General features: G+C 42.5%; 1 protein-coding gene across 9 annotated transcripts in view; it reads right to left on the reverse strand.

The window, feature by feature from the left end:
* Positions 1-17,484, reverse strand: part of Kalrn (kalirin RhoGEF kinase) — a 636,539-nt gene that overhangs the window by 415,541 nt on the left and 203,514 nt on the right. For all 9 annotated transcript variants that reach the window (XM_047563083.1, XM_047563086.1, XM_047563085.1 and 6 more), the window contains exons 4-5: positions 9,294-9,486; positions 5,236-5,748 (exon numbers count right to left, since the gene is read on the reverse strand). In XM_047563083.1, coding sequence (XP_047419039.1) covers positions 5,236-5,748; positions 9,294-9,486 — 706 coding nt within the window. The remainder of the gene's footprint in view (positions 1-5,235; positions 5,749-9,293; positions 9,487-17,484) is intronic.

Below are 17,484 nucleotides of genomic sequence, written 5' to 3' on the forward strand. Positions count from 1 at the left end.
TAATTGGAGGTCAGTGGTTAAAGTTGTGCCTAATTGATAAGTGTCACCCCAGGAGCAATCTTAAGCCCAACCACCATAGCTCCATTTCCACATGGCCGTGGTGCCAAGGATGTGTACAGTCTTACCACAAAAGAAAAAATATACAAGAGGGCACTTAAACATTAGATTCCTCAAGGGAGACTTTCCCATGGGTGATACAGAAAAAGGAAGCACAGCCGCCACCAGAGCCACAGTCCCCTCTGAGCACCTAAACAAATAAGAGGTTTCTTCTGGGTTGGATACCTGGGCCATGGGGAAGTGGGCAAAAAAATACCCTCTCAAACATACTGATGAAGATCTTGTCTTGGCATTTCCCAAGTATGTGTTTACACATGAAATCAATCAACATGCTGTATAAATAATAGTAAGGTTGATTCTAATAGTGGAAACTCTACTGGGCAGCTTTGTTTGCTGTTTGGGGATTCTCTTATAGGAAATGGGAGTATCCTCTTTGCTTTGGCCTAAAAGCAGCCTCCTGGGTGGACATCAGAATAGCCTCCTTTATTCAAAAACAAAGTGGACAAGGGTTTCCCCATCAGTTGACTTTAGTTATGCACTGGGGCTCCTCTGAGCTTGGCTATTTTCCCACAGATTAGAAGATGGGGGAACTTGTGCCTGGATTAGAAGGGCAATGGTGTAGCAGTGTCAGTATTGTCTGCTCCTTCTCATTGGCATCAGCATGTAGATGGGCATTGTGAGGTCACAGTGGCTGTCATCAGATGACAATTTTGCAGCATGTGGGAGGCAGATTTTTTTACTTCAAGGTCCCCTCCAGTTTTAATCCTAAAATGACACCCAAGTCATGCAGAAGGGCAGCACAGGGAGGACCCTCCAGGATGTGGCACCCACCCTCTTCTTCCTGAAGGCACATGTAGAGTGACGCCACCTATTGGCACTCCCCATTTACCACAGAGGCCACTCCTGGGAAGAGGCCCATCCCTTCTCTTTGGTAATGGGCTATGACTACAGGGTTGACACTTTCCTTGCAGGGGTCCACTCCAGCTATGGGGGTCCACTGTGGCTCTGAAACAAGGCTGTGCACAGAGCTGTAATCAGTGCCAGGTTAACAAGGAGTGACCCAGACTGTGTTCTGTGAACACAGTGGAGGACAGGCCCATTAGTTAGACAAGGGGGTACAGGGTCAAGGCAGCAGTGGTTCATTTACCAACATCACGTGTTACTTGGATAATCTCTGAATTACCCAGCACTCCCACAGATTGCTCATTAAAGCTTCCCTGTTGCTCCTGAGCTGTGATGTTCCCTTCTCTCTTGGAACTCCCAAATATAGTGGCTATGTTTAGGACAGCACAGGGTACACAGCAGAATTAAATGAGCTTCATGCAAAAGGAAACAAGCAGGTGTGGCTAGGCTGTTACCTTAACAGGGGAGATGGCTTTGGAGGCGAGGGGTATACTCATGTCCACGCTCATCAGTTTGCATGCCCTAAATATGTGCAGATTATATCAACTATACCTCAATAAATTTGTTTAAAAATATAATAAATAAATAATGAGATGGGCATTTATGTGTCCACCCCTTTTATTAGATGACATCCTTCCCTGGGAGAGAAACTCCAGTCTACATATCTTTTTCCAAGTACCTTCTTCGGATTCATAACAGTTGTTCACCATTATTAAGTGAATAGTGGCCTGCTTTGTGACTTATCTGTGGGACCAAGTCCCTCTCCTTAGACGTTTAATTGGGAAAGAACATGGCTCCCTTCCCACAACCTCTAGGATGGAAATGCAGGGGGCTGTCACAGGGGTCAGGAAGGTTGTGAGAGGTGGTTCTTTGCCCCAAGGTCAGTTGGTAAGTGGAAAGCATCAGCCCACTGCACCAGTGCTGGGGACAAGCTGTCACACCACAAAGCCTGAGGAGAGACTCTGCCCTACCTGCATCACAAAAATGAAAACTGAGTAGTCACTAGACTCCTCTGATTGCTAAGAGTGTCTCAGATCTGGAGTTAGAGACCTCACCGACCATCCAGCATGCCTCCCACCAGAAGGAGGCTGAGACACAGCTCACGCAGTAACTATTTCCTCAGTCCTTGTTTAGATGTGGATCTGCACACAATCCTGACTCCAAACTATCACCCGCCTGACCCCTTTCCAAAAACACCAAATAAGTCAAAGGCTGAGGCACTTAGCTCTGCATAGATATTTTAAATTAATCTGGAAGCAACTTAAAAGGACTGCTTTTTTCCCTAGTCCCACACCCAGCACATTTTCTGTGGCAGCTGGGTCAAGCTTGGTCAAGCTTGAGCAGCATTTTCACCACTGACTCAATGTCGAAATATTCCTGGGCTGCCCTCTTCCCATCATCCTCTCACTCTCCCTACTTTGTTTTTAATATTATGTCTCCCTCCCACCCCTACACACACACTCGTGTGTGCACACACATGCACACTTCTTTATAAGGTATAAGCACACCCCAGAACAAGCATTTGGAGTCCATGGATAGAATTCAAGGATTGTGTACTTGGATGGGGAAAAATGCACTTTCATTAACTTCTAGTTGAAATATCTATCTAGCCTTCTCTCCCACCATGAGCCCACTTTAGTATTAGCTATTCCACACCTCGACACCAGTAGAAGCACACACATTTCCTATCACATCAGGATGGTTCCCCTGAAATATGCTTAGTCTTATCACTATTTCAACTTTTTGATAGCTGTTAGACTTCAAGTAGATCTTATTATTTAGCCTGTTAATTAAGTGGTATGTTACTGTTATTTTAAAAACTTTTAATAACTACATTTTAAATAATTGTTTTCCAAGTCTGTGTTTTCTGTATATTCACTAATATTATTCTGAGAAGGAATTCATAAGCTTAACCAGAACAAAGAGGTTCGTGGCAAAGAAAGGTTCAGAGTCCCTGCTGAAGAGGGAGCATTAAAGGTAGGATTTGAACATTTTCTCTAGGATCACTTAGACATGGATCAGGGGACTGAGGGGCTAAGGGTGGAGTTCAGTGGCAGGTCCTGGGAGCAGAGAGACAGTAGGGTTATTAGGTAAGAACCTGGGTGGGCTTTGGAAACAGGCTAAACTACTGGCCCTATCCCATCAGAAGTATGTGTTTGAAAAGGTCATGTCACCTGAGTTTCTATTTTGTCATCTGTAGAATAGGAATAATAATGTAATATACAATTCTTGTGAGCATGAATTAAGAAGACATATGAGTGGGAACAATTACTGCTCAGTTGAATGGAAGGGAAACCCTTACTACCCAAGGACTTCTGAGTCTAAAGGATGGTTCTAGAAGGGCAGCCTTCGCTACCCAAGGACTTCTGATACTGCTTATTTTGTTTCTGAGATCGATATCATCTCTGTCCCATGCAGGCTTCCCACGTCCTTGAAATTCAGGGATACTCTGAAGGACCCCACCTAGCAGCATGCCTAGATAGACTAAAGCCCTCTGTTCCCCTCCTGTCTATGGTTCACTGAAAGAGACACCAATGCCAAGCTGCAAAGCAGACTCTCTACCCCAAAGAGAAGAGATCTCTAGTAAAAAGGAAGTGTTTCAAACCTTCCCAGTACTGGCCATAGGAGTCAAGTACCTGCCTCTGGTTTCACAGCAGCTGGCTCCTGACCTGTCTTCTTGTCACTCAGTGAGTGTGCATAGATTCCATGGTCCAAGTTGCCCCTCCCAAGCAGGACAGATAGGGTCAAACTCCAGCAGCCAGGCCACTGGGCAAGGAGCCCTGAGGAAGGTCAGGAAAACTCCTTTACATGTCTCTTCCAAAAACTTGTTCAAGTGAAGTTCAAAAGTTCTGTTGTAGAAAGGGATCTGTGTTCTCTTAAAAATATATAATGATTTCTTGTTTTCATAAAGTATAAGGTTAGGAAGCACAGAAAATTTACAGAGAAATTAAAATCAACTATAAACCTGCTCTGCAGATATCAAAACTATTAACATTGTCATAGATTTTCTTCCTGTTATACATAAATTAGGTTCATAATTATATGGAAAGTTTTTATATTTTGATTTTATTACTTTAAAATGCCTAGAGAGGGGCTGGAGTTGTAGCTCAGTAGTAGAGCATATGCCTAGAAAGCACAAGGCCATGGATTTCATCCCTAGCACTGCTAAATAAATAATGTAATCAGTCAATATATAATCTTTTTAAAAATTAAATAAAATAAAATACCTAGAGATATTTTCAATATGGAAAGACACAAAAGTGTTGTATGAGATACTGTTAGTAAAATTCACAAGTTACTGAGAGATACAATGGTATTCCTAAGAACAGAATAGTGCGCTTAAATATAAGTCATACCCAGAAAACTGATAGGAAGGAGACTATTTTACTCTTCTTAAAGGGTATACAATAGTAAACTCTTTCTTCTCCTCTTTAACTTAAAGAGAAAATACTTTTGTGTCCTCACAAAGAGGCACTAGATGTCATTTTTCTTTTTTGCTTTCTCATATCTTATTTTTTCCTGATAAGGGGAACGCTTTGAGAATTCGCTGCTGGGAAAATGGTGTCTTACTTGAGAAAGTGCTCCAGAAAGAAGTGGTACAGCGAGAGAAGCTGGAGACGGGATGGGGGAGGTAAGAGGGGACTGGATGCACATCAGGTCTAACACTGCAGACAGAAGATCAAAGCGTTAGCTTCCCTATGTGTCAAGACAGGCACCACCGCCTGCCTCACAGGGAGTGAAGGATCGTGTAGATTAAATAAAACTCCACATGTGAAAGTGCTTTTTAAGTGGTAAAGGACATTGCAGGACAATAGTCACTAATTAATGTTACAGTGGCCACTACTAGTATTGTTTTTATTGCAGGCGCACAGAGGGGTAGTGTCTAACACTGGGTAAGAGCATGGACTCTGCAGCCAGACTGCACTTCACAGCTTGGGGAATTAACCTCTCAGTTTCTTCACCTGTAAAATGGGATAATGTTAGTCCACCTACCTCTAGGAGTCTTGGGAGGATTAAAAGGTATTAATTAACACATAGTGCTTAGAACAGCAACTGGCACATAGTAAGTACTATACAAGGGTAAGCCTTAAGAATAGTCAGTGATCAATGGCCAAATATAACACAGAAATAAATTTATACCATCTAAAACGAACAGGCACATTTTCGATAAAATTTCTACCATCATTAATCAGAGCTGGATCAGCAACCTCCATCAGTTTCCCTAAAGAGCTATGCCCCAGTGCACTGCAGCTTGGGCTCAGCCTCCCTTCCTACCTTCTCAGCATCCTGCTCGAAGAGTCGTAGCTGGAAACACTGGTCCAGCTTGAGCTTGCGCACATGCCACATCTGATGCAGGTGCTGCCGGGTGGAGTGCAGCTTATCCAGGAGGCTGGTGATCTTGGGCACGAGGCTCTGGAAGTCGGCACTGCCGGGAATACAGTTGCGCCCTGAGAAGCCATCACTGCAGCGGATGCACTGCAGCAGCCGCTGCCCCTCCCGGTCCAGCTCCTCCACGGGGGCCTTCAGCACCTTTTTCTTGAGCTGCGTGTGCTCATCAATGAGCCGCCGAGAGCCCTCCACATCCACCGGGAACTCCTTTCGGGCAAGCATCTCCTGCAGGTCCTCAAGGCGCGAGAGCAGGTGGACTGCACTGTTGAAGAACTCTTCCAGGGAGAGCCGAAGCTCAATCCACTCCTCGTGGTTGTAGTCCAGGGAGCCATCGAATTCCTCCGTCAGCTGGGAGGGGTCCACCAGCTTTGTGAGGCCCTCCACAGACACCATGCTCGTCTGGAAGAGGCAGACACAGAGTGGAAGTCTCAGTGATATGGGAAGATGTGGGGAAGACCAGAGCAGAAATAGGCAGGAGGAGAGAAAGGACAAGATAAGTCCACATAAAAATGACCACAGCCTGCCTAGGAAAGAACAAGTGCAAAACCTCAGGGCCTACTTGTCAGGAGCCACAGATCAGCCAGTGTCAGTGGTTCCACTGGACAGCTGACTGCTTCAATCAGCCTCTCTACATCTTCCCTTCTCCCCACCCTGGGTCTACCACATCAGGGCTTCAGATGCTAGAAGGAAAACTGACCCCCAAGTGCGGGGGTCAGTTTTCTACAGCTGTAAGACCCATGCCTGTGGGCCAGGGCATTATCATGGCTGAGTTAAGCAATGTAGGTCAGTACTTGGGTTGCGAGGATTTCATAGTCCGTTTTCCTGCATCAGGCTGGGGTCAGCTTTGAGGCTCTCCCTGTCAGCACTCTTCCATGGCACACTGAACAAAACAAGGGCTGGGCAACAGAAGAGGTTTGCAGGTCCTCAGTTGTCTATGAGATCCCTATAAGTTTTGGAGAACAGAGTACAGAATGTTTGTTTCCAAGAAGCAGAGTGTCCCCAGCAAATGTCAGTGCAGGCAGTCACTCAGTCACTCAGTAAACATCTTTTCCTTCCTAACAGACTTTGGGTTTTGCTTCTCTTTGGCAAAGAGGATATGAAAGAAATATCTGGGTTTGGATCCCAGATACTTGGTCCCTATACTTAAAACTACATTACTGGGGCAAGCTATTTAAGTCTCCAGAGCCTTAGTCTCCTCCTCTCTATAATGGAGATAAAACAGGTTGAGCATCCCTAATCCAAAAAATCCAAAAGTGAAATGGATTTTTGAGGTATTCTGGATTTCAGATTAGGGAGGCTCAAATAGTAAAATCTTTGCAAATATTACAAAATCTGAAAAATTCTGGAATCTGAAACACTTCTGGTCCCAAGCATTTCAGATAAGGGATACTCAACCTGTTCTACTTTCCCCATGGAACTTGTTGGGATTAAATGTGTCAGTGTAAATTCACAGGCATGGAGTACCTGCTCCTTGCCCCTCAGTGCTCACCATGATGATCTGATGGCTGTATCATGGCTTGAACCTGGGAAAGCAGTTTGTCTTGCTACTCTCTGAACGTCTTCTCTTCTCCCTTTTCCCTCCATCCACCTCCTAAGACACAGGACGGAGCTGCCACAGGAAGGAGGGCTGCTCTGGAATAGTGGTTCTCAAACCTAACTGCTCTCTATAATTCACGGAGGAGGAGTTTGAGGAAACAAGCAACGTACCCCTAGAAATTCTGATTTAATTGAACTAGAGCTTAGGCAGGGGTAGTTTTTAAAACTTCTCAAGTGATTCTAAGGTGCAGGCAGAATTACAAACCCCACTACTCTACATCCTGGCTAGTCAAAGCATAGCCTATGGACCAGCAGCACTGGTCCAAAGATTCTGCTTTTCAGAACTGCAGACTCTCAGGGTCTGATCCATACCTACTCAGTCTTGCTACTAGTAGAAAGATCCCTAGGGGATATGTGCGCATTAAGTTTTGAGAAGCCCTATTCTAGAGTACTTTCTCTTTGAATTTACCACTTTGTTATGGTTTGGATGTGAGGTGTCCCCCAAAAGCTCACATGTGAGACAATGCAGGAAGGTTCAGAGGAGAAATGATTGGGTTGTAAGAATCTTAACCCAATCAGTGTATTAATCCCTGATGGGATTAATTGAAGTGGTAGGATGTGGCTGGAGGAGATTGGAATTGGGGAGTGGCTTTGGGGTATATATTTTGTATCTGGAGAGTGGAGTCTCTCTCTCTCTGCTTCCTGACAATGCAGGCTGTTTCCCTCCGCCATGCTCTTCTGCCATGATGTTCAGCTTCACCTCGAGCCCTGAGGAATGGAGTCAGCCTTCTATGGACTAAGACCTCTGACACCGTGAGCCCTCAAATAAACCTTTCCTCCTCTATAATTGTGCTTGTCAGATCATTTAGTCACAGCACAAGAAAGCTGACTAAAACATACTCCCAGGAAATCCCCACGTTCATTAAGTATCTGCTGTTGAACAAGCCTATACTCTCACCCCCGTATCTCTTATTGCCTCAGTCTGTGGTGAGAATCCAATTAGCTGTTTCTAAGATAGCACTTATAATTATTTTCCCAAGTGAGAAGTCCTGAGCTATCTTGTCCTGTATCGCTTTAGGAGGCAGAGACGAGATTGTGCAGGTCAGCACCACTGAAGAAAACGTTTCAAGACTTCCTGAAAATAATTCTTTTTGTCTCTTCAGTTTGACAAAATTCATCAGTTTGTTGTCACCACCTCTGTATAAACAACCCAAATATTGAAAGCATTTCCCTATTAGACTCCTAGCATTCAGTAATATCCTTGAATTTTTTTTTTGTACCAAGACAAACTTTTTATTTACAGAGAGTGAGAACTTCCTCAGTCAAGTGTCAGGATACTGTGCCCAAACTGTAGCCAACTGAGACCACCACCCCACATACAGGTACTCCCACCTCTGGGAACAACAGTCTGGAATGGGAAGTGGCTGAAAGATTAAAAGCAGTTCTGCCTTTACAACTGGCATGTGCACATGTGTATACATACAAACACACAGGCACATGCACACGCTTCAGCCCCTTGCTGATGAGAACCAGAGTTTTGAAAAAGGGAACAGCTCAAATTTGGCTAGAACAAGGATATTCAAATCTTTCAATCTTGTATGTTGTTAATAATTCTCAAGGAATTCTTGAATATTTAAATAATATGTTTTCCTTGATTATACAAGTAATGTATCATCCTTAAAAAAAATAGAAAACATGAAGAAATAAAAATCACCTATTATCTAGTCACCTTGAATAGACCACTTGTTAAAACATTTTCACGTCTCTCAGTATTCTCCATAAAGTTAGAAAACGAACTCCAGATTACACAACCCATAGTGTTTTATTAACCTGCCTTTTTAAAACAATGTACTATGAATGTTTTGTGACATTTTCTAATTAAGATTTTAATGGTTTCATAGTATTTGTGTATTAATGTTGCCAAAATTAAGTTGGGCTACAACCTATATATGCGTGTGTATATTAATGTATTACATATGTGTATTATATACATATTCATGTAAAATACTATGATGAATGTCTTTGTAGACAATTTTTGTTTGTTATTTTAATAAGTTATTTTACCTTTTTGTTTAGCCTTTTATTAAGAATATTTTCCTAGAGGAAGAATTACTAGATCAATGGACATAAACTCTTAACAGTTTTTGACACAAATCACAACATTGCTCTTATTCCAGTGTCAGTCCCACCATAGGATTGTCCGAAAATGCTGTACATTTGGGGTCATCTCTTGGACCTCTTATTCCTAGACAGCCAGGCTCCATCTGGTAAGGCCAAGAAGGATAAGGAATCCTGAATTCTCAGTCCCTGACATCCTGGATATTGTAGGGTAATTGGAAAAGGAGAAGTGAGGAGAGCGTGGGTGGCAGAGTGGAAGGGAAAGGAGGTAGGAAAGAGGTCAGGCTCACCTCAAAGATGAATTTGGAGCTGCCAAAGTTGGTCTTCTGTTTCTGCCAGAAGTTGTCGGGTTTGATGATGAGGGCCACATGGATCTCAGCTGGAAAGGCTTCCTGTAGCGTTTTGAGGAGGGGCTTGATGAGGTCCCACTTGGAGCCCCGCATGTCGATGATGACGGTGAAGCCACGTTTGCATACGTCCTCACTGTGGGGAGGTCAGAGGTCAAGCATGGTCACTCTGGGCACCTGAGACTTTATAGTCCACAGGTAGACAGGGCACAGAGGTGCAGGCCTATAATCTCAACAACTTGGGAGGCTGAAGCAGGAGGATGGCAAGTTCAAGACCAGTCTCAGCAACTTAGACTCTCAGCAACTTAGTGAGACCTTGTCTCAAAATAAAAAATTAAAAGAACTGGGGATGCAACTCGGTGGTAAAGTACCCCAGGGTTCAATCCCCAGTATCAAAATAAATAGATACATAGATAGATAGATAGATAGATAGATAGATAGATAGATAGATAGAATGCAGGGGAAAAGCACCTGGGACATGGCCCTTGCCCTGGACCTCCCTTCCAACCTCATACTAGGTCTCTGACTCAACTCAAAATGTACTGCTTCCAAAAACCTTTCCAAACTAATCCCACTGACCAATGGTCCTGACATTCAGCCTTCTCCCAGCACTTAGTAAATAACAGCCTTCCTTGGAGTCCATTTCCTTGTTGGGATGTCAGTCATTTTGGTATTCATGTTGAATTTGATTTCCCTTTTAATTTCTGTCTCCTTCTCTTTCTTGGGTTGAATCATGTTTTCCCCATTTGAATTCAAGCTCTCTAAAAACAGAGACACTGCTGCCCCTTAAATCGGACATGGAAAATACTCAGCAGGAATGTTCTTCTGTGTCCACATTTGTAGCAAACACCACTACGCTTCACTGCTGAAACCAAATTGGGCCAGAGAATCCTTTTCAATAAAGGGCTCTAGGCTGGTTCTACTAGTTGATTAGAGACTACACAAACTACTAATAACGTGTATGTTCCATCACTGTTACTTAAGATGTATCACTTGCAGTTTAAAATACAGGTCAACTTTACAAAAACAGATTTCTGAGTCATTACAACCACTCAGACAAGGTTGGAGCCGAAGGGACGGGTGGATGCTGAGTTGCTTCTCTGTCTCTTGTTCCCCTACTGCAAGAGTTGTGCAGGACAATGTGCGGTTTAGGATTTGGGGGTTGGGGTCAGGGAGTAACTTTCAAAATCAGGTAAGCTAAAGTGAGTGACCATCTTGAAAGAAACAGACTAAATCAAGATGTTGCTCTGAAACTTATTCAGTAGCAAAGTTTATTTAAATACTTAAACCCTGACTATAACTCCTAAAAACAGAAAGAAAAAAATCAGGAAAATGAGAGATTATACTCTATTTATGTATGATCTATCAAAATGTATAAAGCATTCTACTGTCATGTACAAGTAATTAGAACAAATAAAATTTAAAAAATCTTTTTAAAAAGAGCTATCATATAGCACTTTGGGAAGAAAGGCCATGTTTTAGTAGTCAGGGATCTTTCCTTCTCTTATTTTAGGTTTATTTAACCTGTGTATTTAATTTGTAAATCCAACTAGACTTTGGTGAATTCACATTTCACATAAATACTAGAATAGTATTTCCTTGGGGTCTTTCACCTAATTCTCTATTTCCTAGATAGTGCTTGTTTAAACCACTGTGAGTGTTACATGTTGCTCAGAAGTGCCTACCACATAACAGTGGCTTATAGCCACTACTGCTAACACTACAGTTGGAGAGTTTAGGCCACAAAAGGGGATGAAAACTTCTTTTCAGGCTTAATTAGTAAATCTCAACCAGTGACAATAATGGGAGAGTCTGTGTTTTGATTTTGTAAAGTAAAGGAATAGGTTGCAGCTCCTGTGACTGTGGATGTGCCACAGACATGGTGACTTACTTAGGCTCCCAGTTAGGAAATGCCCCAGGTGCTGGGACTCTCTCCAGTGTGGAAAAAGGTTGAGACTTTGTTGTTCCCCAAATTCTGCATCCCAAAGGAAAGGACTTGCCTCTTCTCTTTCTCTGACACTCAGTGAATCCACAAGTGGCCCAGGTCTTCCATTTATAATGTTCTCTGCCCTGCTGTCTGAAAGCAATGAGACTTTTGACTTTTGCTTAAATTACAGCATTTATCTCCCATTATAACAGGAATATCTGAAAACTATATAAAATCTAAAACATTCAAAAACCTATATAAGAGATGGTAGGGGTAGGAGTTTATAATACTCTGGCCTATGTTCCCTCAATCTTTTCTGTGCATTTAGTTTTTAGACTACATAGTGGTCTACTTTGCACTGTAACCTACAGTTTTTTCCTCATCTCTAAAGCTTGAAACTATTTTAAAATCATTGTCATTATTGCTTTACAAGAAAGTATATCAATTTACATCCAACAGCAATGTTTGAAAGTACCCCCCAACTGTATTCTCTGTCACTGAATTTTTTAAATCTTTGTCTATTTCAAAGAAAAATATTATATTCCATTTTTAACTTGCCTTTGACTACCAACTATAGTTTGCTGGTCCACAATTATTTCTTTTGTGAATCGGTTCATTTATTCATTTTTTCTAGAGAGGTTTGGTGGTTCTTATCACTGAGTGCAGTTTAGTTTCTCTTGACTTACATTAGTTACATGCCCACTCACATCAGGCACTGCAAGGTAGTTGTGGACTCTGCCCAGTTTTAGAGAAAGGGTCTTATTCATTGCCCTGTTCCTCAGGCTCTGTCTCTGTCACCATATTATTCTGACATGAGAAATCTGAGTTTCTAACAATGGATGCTCAGTGTTACTTCCAAGACTGGCAGTTGACTATCCCAACATCTAAATGTGGTTGTCAGTAGCAGGTTACACACTATTAATTAACTGTTTCTGACAACTGAAAGTAGAAACTAGGTACTAACATTCTCTAGAAAGCTCACACTAACTCAGGCAAGGGAGAAAGAAGCCCAGGGGCTGAATGCTGAGAACTAATCCAATTACATCTTTCTGGGAAAACAGCCTAAACTCCCCAGGTATTTTGGTATGTCTGGTTTCAAGAAAGGGGCATTGATGGGGGAAATGATACAACTTTACCACATGCTTACTCTATGCCAGGGACTGTGGGTGGCACTAACCATATGTTATTCCATTTAATCCTCATGATAACCTTATAAGTTAGGAATGGTTATCTCCATGTTAGAGAAATTGAAACTGAAGCACAACATTTGCCTAAGATTATATGACTAGGAAGTGGCCAAGCACTGCAGATTCTGAAGCCCATGCTCAGGTCCCTGAATCACCCATGCCCACCACACCAACACTATATGTAACTGTAGTGTGTGAAGACAGGCACTGGGGGGTCAACAATGAGGGAATTGGTTGAGGGAGCTCACAAGAGATGAGGGAAGCTAGGGCAAAGGGAGTCTTAGGGAAGACCCCCATTCAGCAGCCAGTGCAAAATCACAAAACCAAAGAAACAAAGAACATGAAGAAAGTTCAAGTATTTCACTTTGGTTCAGGTGCATGGACAAAAGGCAGAGAATGATGTATGCTGCTCTTGGTGCTTTAGGGAGCCCTGCTTGGGGCTCTGACCCTCCTCTGTACATACCTGCTGAGGCCAAGGAGGCCTTCCCACATGGAGTCCATGCTACACATCTTCCCCTTCTCCCCTTCTAAATCAGGCTTTTAGAACCTGAAATCCTAAAATTCTCAGCCCAAAGGGCCCTTAGCCTACTTCCTGGGTTCATGAGCACCTCTTTCCAGGATTCAATTCCCAGGGGCGAGTACCACCACCAGTATGTGTACACCTAGGTAGAGGGATGGCAATGGGATATTTGCAAGTATGTGGCAAGAAAGGCATGTGTGAGCTACAGTGTACACATGCATGCATGAGGGCCTGCCATGTAGGATAGAGCTGGGGAGTGGGCAGAGAAGGCAGGCAGAGTGCAGGCTGGAGCTGATCTCCCTGTGCTGCCATGCTTTGGCATGAGACTCGGGGAATCCAACAGATCTAAATTGAAGATGGCCTCCTGGGTTGCTATGAGGCTAGATCTTTCAAGGGAGAAGGGCAGAATATGTTTTATTTAAGAGTTATCTTGCTACATTAATTTCAAATATTCAGAGAAAAAGGTATATGGGTTTCCATTTGTTCTCTTGTCCCATGCACAAAAATGTTAAATCAGATCTTGCAAGAGAAAAAGCTAGGTTGGTTCAACATTCGGAAATCAATAAATGTCATTCACCATATCAACAGACTTAAAGTTAAGAATCACATGATTATTTCAATAGATGCAGAAAAAGCATTTGATAAAATACAGCATCCCTTCATGCTCAAAACACTAGAAAAAATTGGGGTAGTGGGAACATTCCTAAACATTATAAAGGCAATCTACGCTAAGCCCATGGCTAATATCATTCTAAATGGTGAAAAACTGAAAGCGTTCCCCCTAAAAACTGGAACAAGGCAGGGATGCCCTCTTTCACCGCTTCTATTCAACATCGTCCTTGAGACTCTAGCCAGAGCAATCAGACAAACCAAAGAAATTAAAGGGATACGAATAGGAAAAGAAGAACTCAAACTATCCCTGTTCGCTGATGACATGATTATATATTTAGAGGAACCTGGAAATTCCACCAGAAAACTTTTAGAACTCATAAGTGAATTCAGTAAAGTAGCAGGTTACAAGATCAATGCTCATAAATCCAATGCATTTTTATACATAAGTGATGAATCTTCAGAAAGAGAAATTAGGAAAACTACCCCATTCACAATAGCATCGAAAAAAATAAAATACTTGGGAATCAATCTCACAAAAGAGGTGAAAGACCTCTACAATGAGAACTACAGAACACTAAAGAAAGAAATTCAAGAAAACCTTAGAAGATGGAAAGATCTCCCATGTTCCTGGATAGGCAGAATTAATATCGTCAAAATGGCTATACTACCTAAAGTGCTAAAGATTCAATGCAATTCCAATTAAAATCCCAATGATGTACCTTGCAGAAATAGAGCAAGCAATTATGAAATTCATCTGGAAGAATAAAAAACCTAGAATAGCTAAAGCAATCCTCAGTAGCAAGAGCGAAGCAGGGGGTATTGCAATACCAGATCTTCAACTCTACTACAAAGCAATAGTAACAAAAACGGCATGGTATTGGTACCAAAATAGACAGGTAGATCAATGGTACAGAATAGAGGACATGGACACAAACCCAAATAAATACAATTTTCTCATACTAGACAAAGGTTCCAAAAATATGCAATGGAGAAAAGATAGCCTCTTCAACAAATGGTGCTGGGAAAACTGGAAAACCATATGCAATAGAATGAAATTAAACCCCTATCTCTCACCCTACACAAAACTCAACTCAAAATGGATCAAGGACCTTGGAATCAGACCAGAGACCCTGCATCTTATAGAAGAAAAAGTAGGTACAAATCTTCAACTTGTTGGCTTAGGATCAGACTTCCTTAACAGGACTCCCATAGCACAAGAAATAAAAGCAAGAATCAACAACTGGGATAGATTCAAACTAAAAAGCTTTCTCTCAGCAAAGGAAACTATCAGAAATGTGAAGAGAGAGCCTACAGAGTGGGAGAATATCTTTGCCAACCATACCTCAGATAGAGCGCTAATTTCCAGAATCTATAAAGAACTCAAAAAACTCTACACGAAGAATACAAATAATCCAATCAACAAATGGGCTAAGGAAATGAACAGACACTTCACAGAAGAAGATGTACAAGTAATCAACAGATATATGAAAAAATGTTCAACATCCCTAGTAATAAGAGAAATGCAAATCAAAACTACCCTAAGATTTCATCTCACCCCAATTAGAATGGCGATTATCAAGAACACAAGCAACAATAGGTGTTGGCGAGGATGTGGTGAAAAAGGAACACTCATACATTGCTGGTGGGGTTGCAAATTAGTGCAGCCACTCTGGAAAGCAGTGTGGAGATTCCTCAGAAAGCTTGGAATGGAAACACCATTTGACCCAGCTATCCCACTCCTTGGTCTATACCCAAAGGACTTAAAATCAGCATACTACAGAGATACAGCCACATCAATGTTCATTGCTGCTCAATTCACCATAGCCAGATTGTGGAACCAACCTAGATGCCCTTCAGTTGATGAATGGATAAAGAAACTGTGGCATATTTATACAATGGAATATTACTCCGCAATGAAGAATGATAAAATTATGGCATTTGTAGGCAAATGGTCGAAATTGGAGAATATCATGCTAAGTGAGATAAGCCAATCTCAAAAAACTAAAGGACGAATGATCTCGCTGATAAGCGGATGAGGACATATAATGGGGGTGGGAAGGGTTAGCATTAGGTTTAGGGTTAGGTTTAGAGTTAGGCTAAGGAGAGCGGTAAGAATGAAGGAAAGAAGGACTGTATAAAGGGAAAAGGGTGGGAGGGGTGGGGGGGAAGGGAAAAAAAAGAAACATCATTACCCTATGTAAATGTAAAAAAAAAAAAAGAAAAAGCTAGAGGGGCAGCAGACTTCAAATCAGGACACATTCATATGCCAAGGTGGGAGTGTTGGATTTTCTTAAAGGCAGTGAGGAAACCCCAAAGGTTGTGCCATCAGGAAAGGAGCATGATCAGGTGCTGTGGAAAGATCACCTTGCAGCTGAGCAGGTGAATTGACTGGGTCAGTCCAAAAGAGTGGTGAGAAGAGAAGCAGAGAAACTTCCTCCTTTGAGTTCTTGCTAAAATGACTGCTCAGTGAAGCCCTCCCTGTTTAAAACTGTGGCTGTCATTTCGTATTCCCTGCCCCCACCTCCCCTAATTTATCGTCTCCTTAGCACTTATTACCATCTGGATAATACATTTTGTTCATTTGTTGTTCCTCTTCGCTCACCGGGAAGTAACCTCAATGAGGGCAGGGATTTTTGTGTTCATTTCACTGCTGGATTCCAGTGCCATATGGTGCCTGATGCGTAGGAAGACTCAATCCACTGAGGAGTAGAGGCAGCAGTTCAGGGTGTGAATACTAGAATCAAATTCTCTCGGCCTGAACCCCAGCTCCACCATTCACTTACTGTAGACCCCTTAGGCAAGTTACTTTTAATGTCTCTGGGCCTCAGTTCTCACTGTAAAATGTGAGTAAGAGTTGTAACTGCCTTAAGGGGCTGCCTTTAAAGTTGAGTTTGTTAAAATACAGAAAGAACCCATAATGTGCCACACAGTCGGTGGTACATCAGCCTTAGTGCTACTGGTGTCCCTCCCAGAGTCCCTTTATTGACCACTGTGTCCTCTGGCTCCATGCATATTGCACCTGTCAGCTTATGCCTGCCACCCTCTCTGAAATCTGCCTTTGGCTGATGGTGCCATTTCTTCAGTAGAGAGCCCAGCAGTTACCACCCTACCACAGGGCTGAAGAGTGCCTCTATTACACAGGTGTGATGAAGCCTGGCCCCACTTCCTCATGGCAGAGTCTGCCCAGGTCCCCAATGAGGCTACAGCTAGACTCTCAGAGGCCACATCCTTGCTTGGTCCTTCTTCCCCACTTTGCTTCTCTCATGTCTACAAGTTCCTCCTGGAAAGCATGTCTTAATAAATCATCAGCTCCCAAATCCCTGTCTCAAAAAACACAACCTAGGATAGTTATTTTTATTATATGTTATGAATACTGGTAAAAGTGATCTAGTTCATACATATGTGAAATTCTGAAGGCAATTTGATATATGATCTAGAGATTAAAAAGGAAACCTGGACTGCACATTTTGATTTTGGAGTCACACAGTACCTGGCATTTGCTGAATGAATAAACCCAGGAACAGGCACAAGCTAATGTGCCCAGAAGTGGGTGAGATCACCTGACAGAAATAAAGAAGAGGAAGAGCCATCTTCTGAGTCAAGAATGGAACTGGCAGGAATATCAGTGTTTAAGAGAAGAGAGAAGAAAGAAAATGACCTGAGGATAAAACCCAGAGGTTAAAGAGAACCAGAGGAGTGAAACCCAACAAGGGAGGAGAGCTTTTCCAGAAGGAGCCACAGCATCACATGCTGTGGAGAGGTAGGTCATTAATGAGAGCAGAACCACTGGATCTGGCACCTGAGAGGTGGTGGTTCCAGGAGTCAGGGCAGTTATAGTGGGGAGCAGAGATGGAATAAATGTTAAAGCAGGGAAGCAGTCATCTTAGT

This window comes from Sciurus carolinensis, chromosome 9 (assembly GCF_902686445.1).
Source record: "Sciurus carolinensis chromosome 9, mSciCar1.2, whole genome shotgun sequence".
Classification (NCBI taxonomy): domain Eukaryota; kingdom Metazoa; phylum Chordata; class Mammalia; order Rodentia; family Sciuridae; genus Sciurus; species Sciurus carolinensis.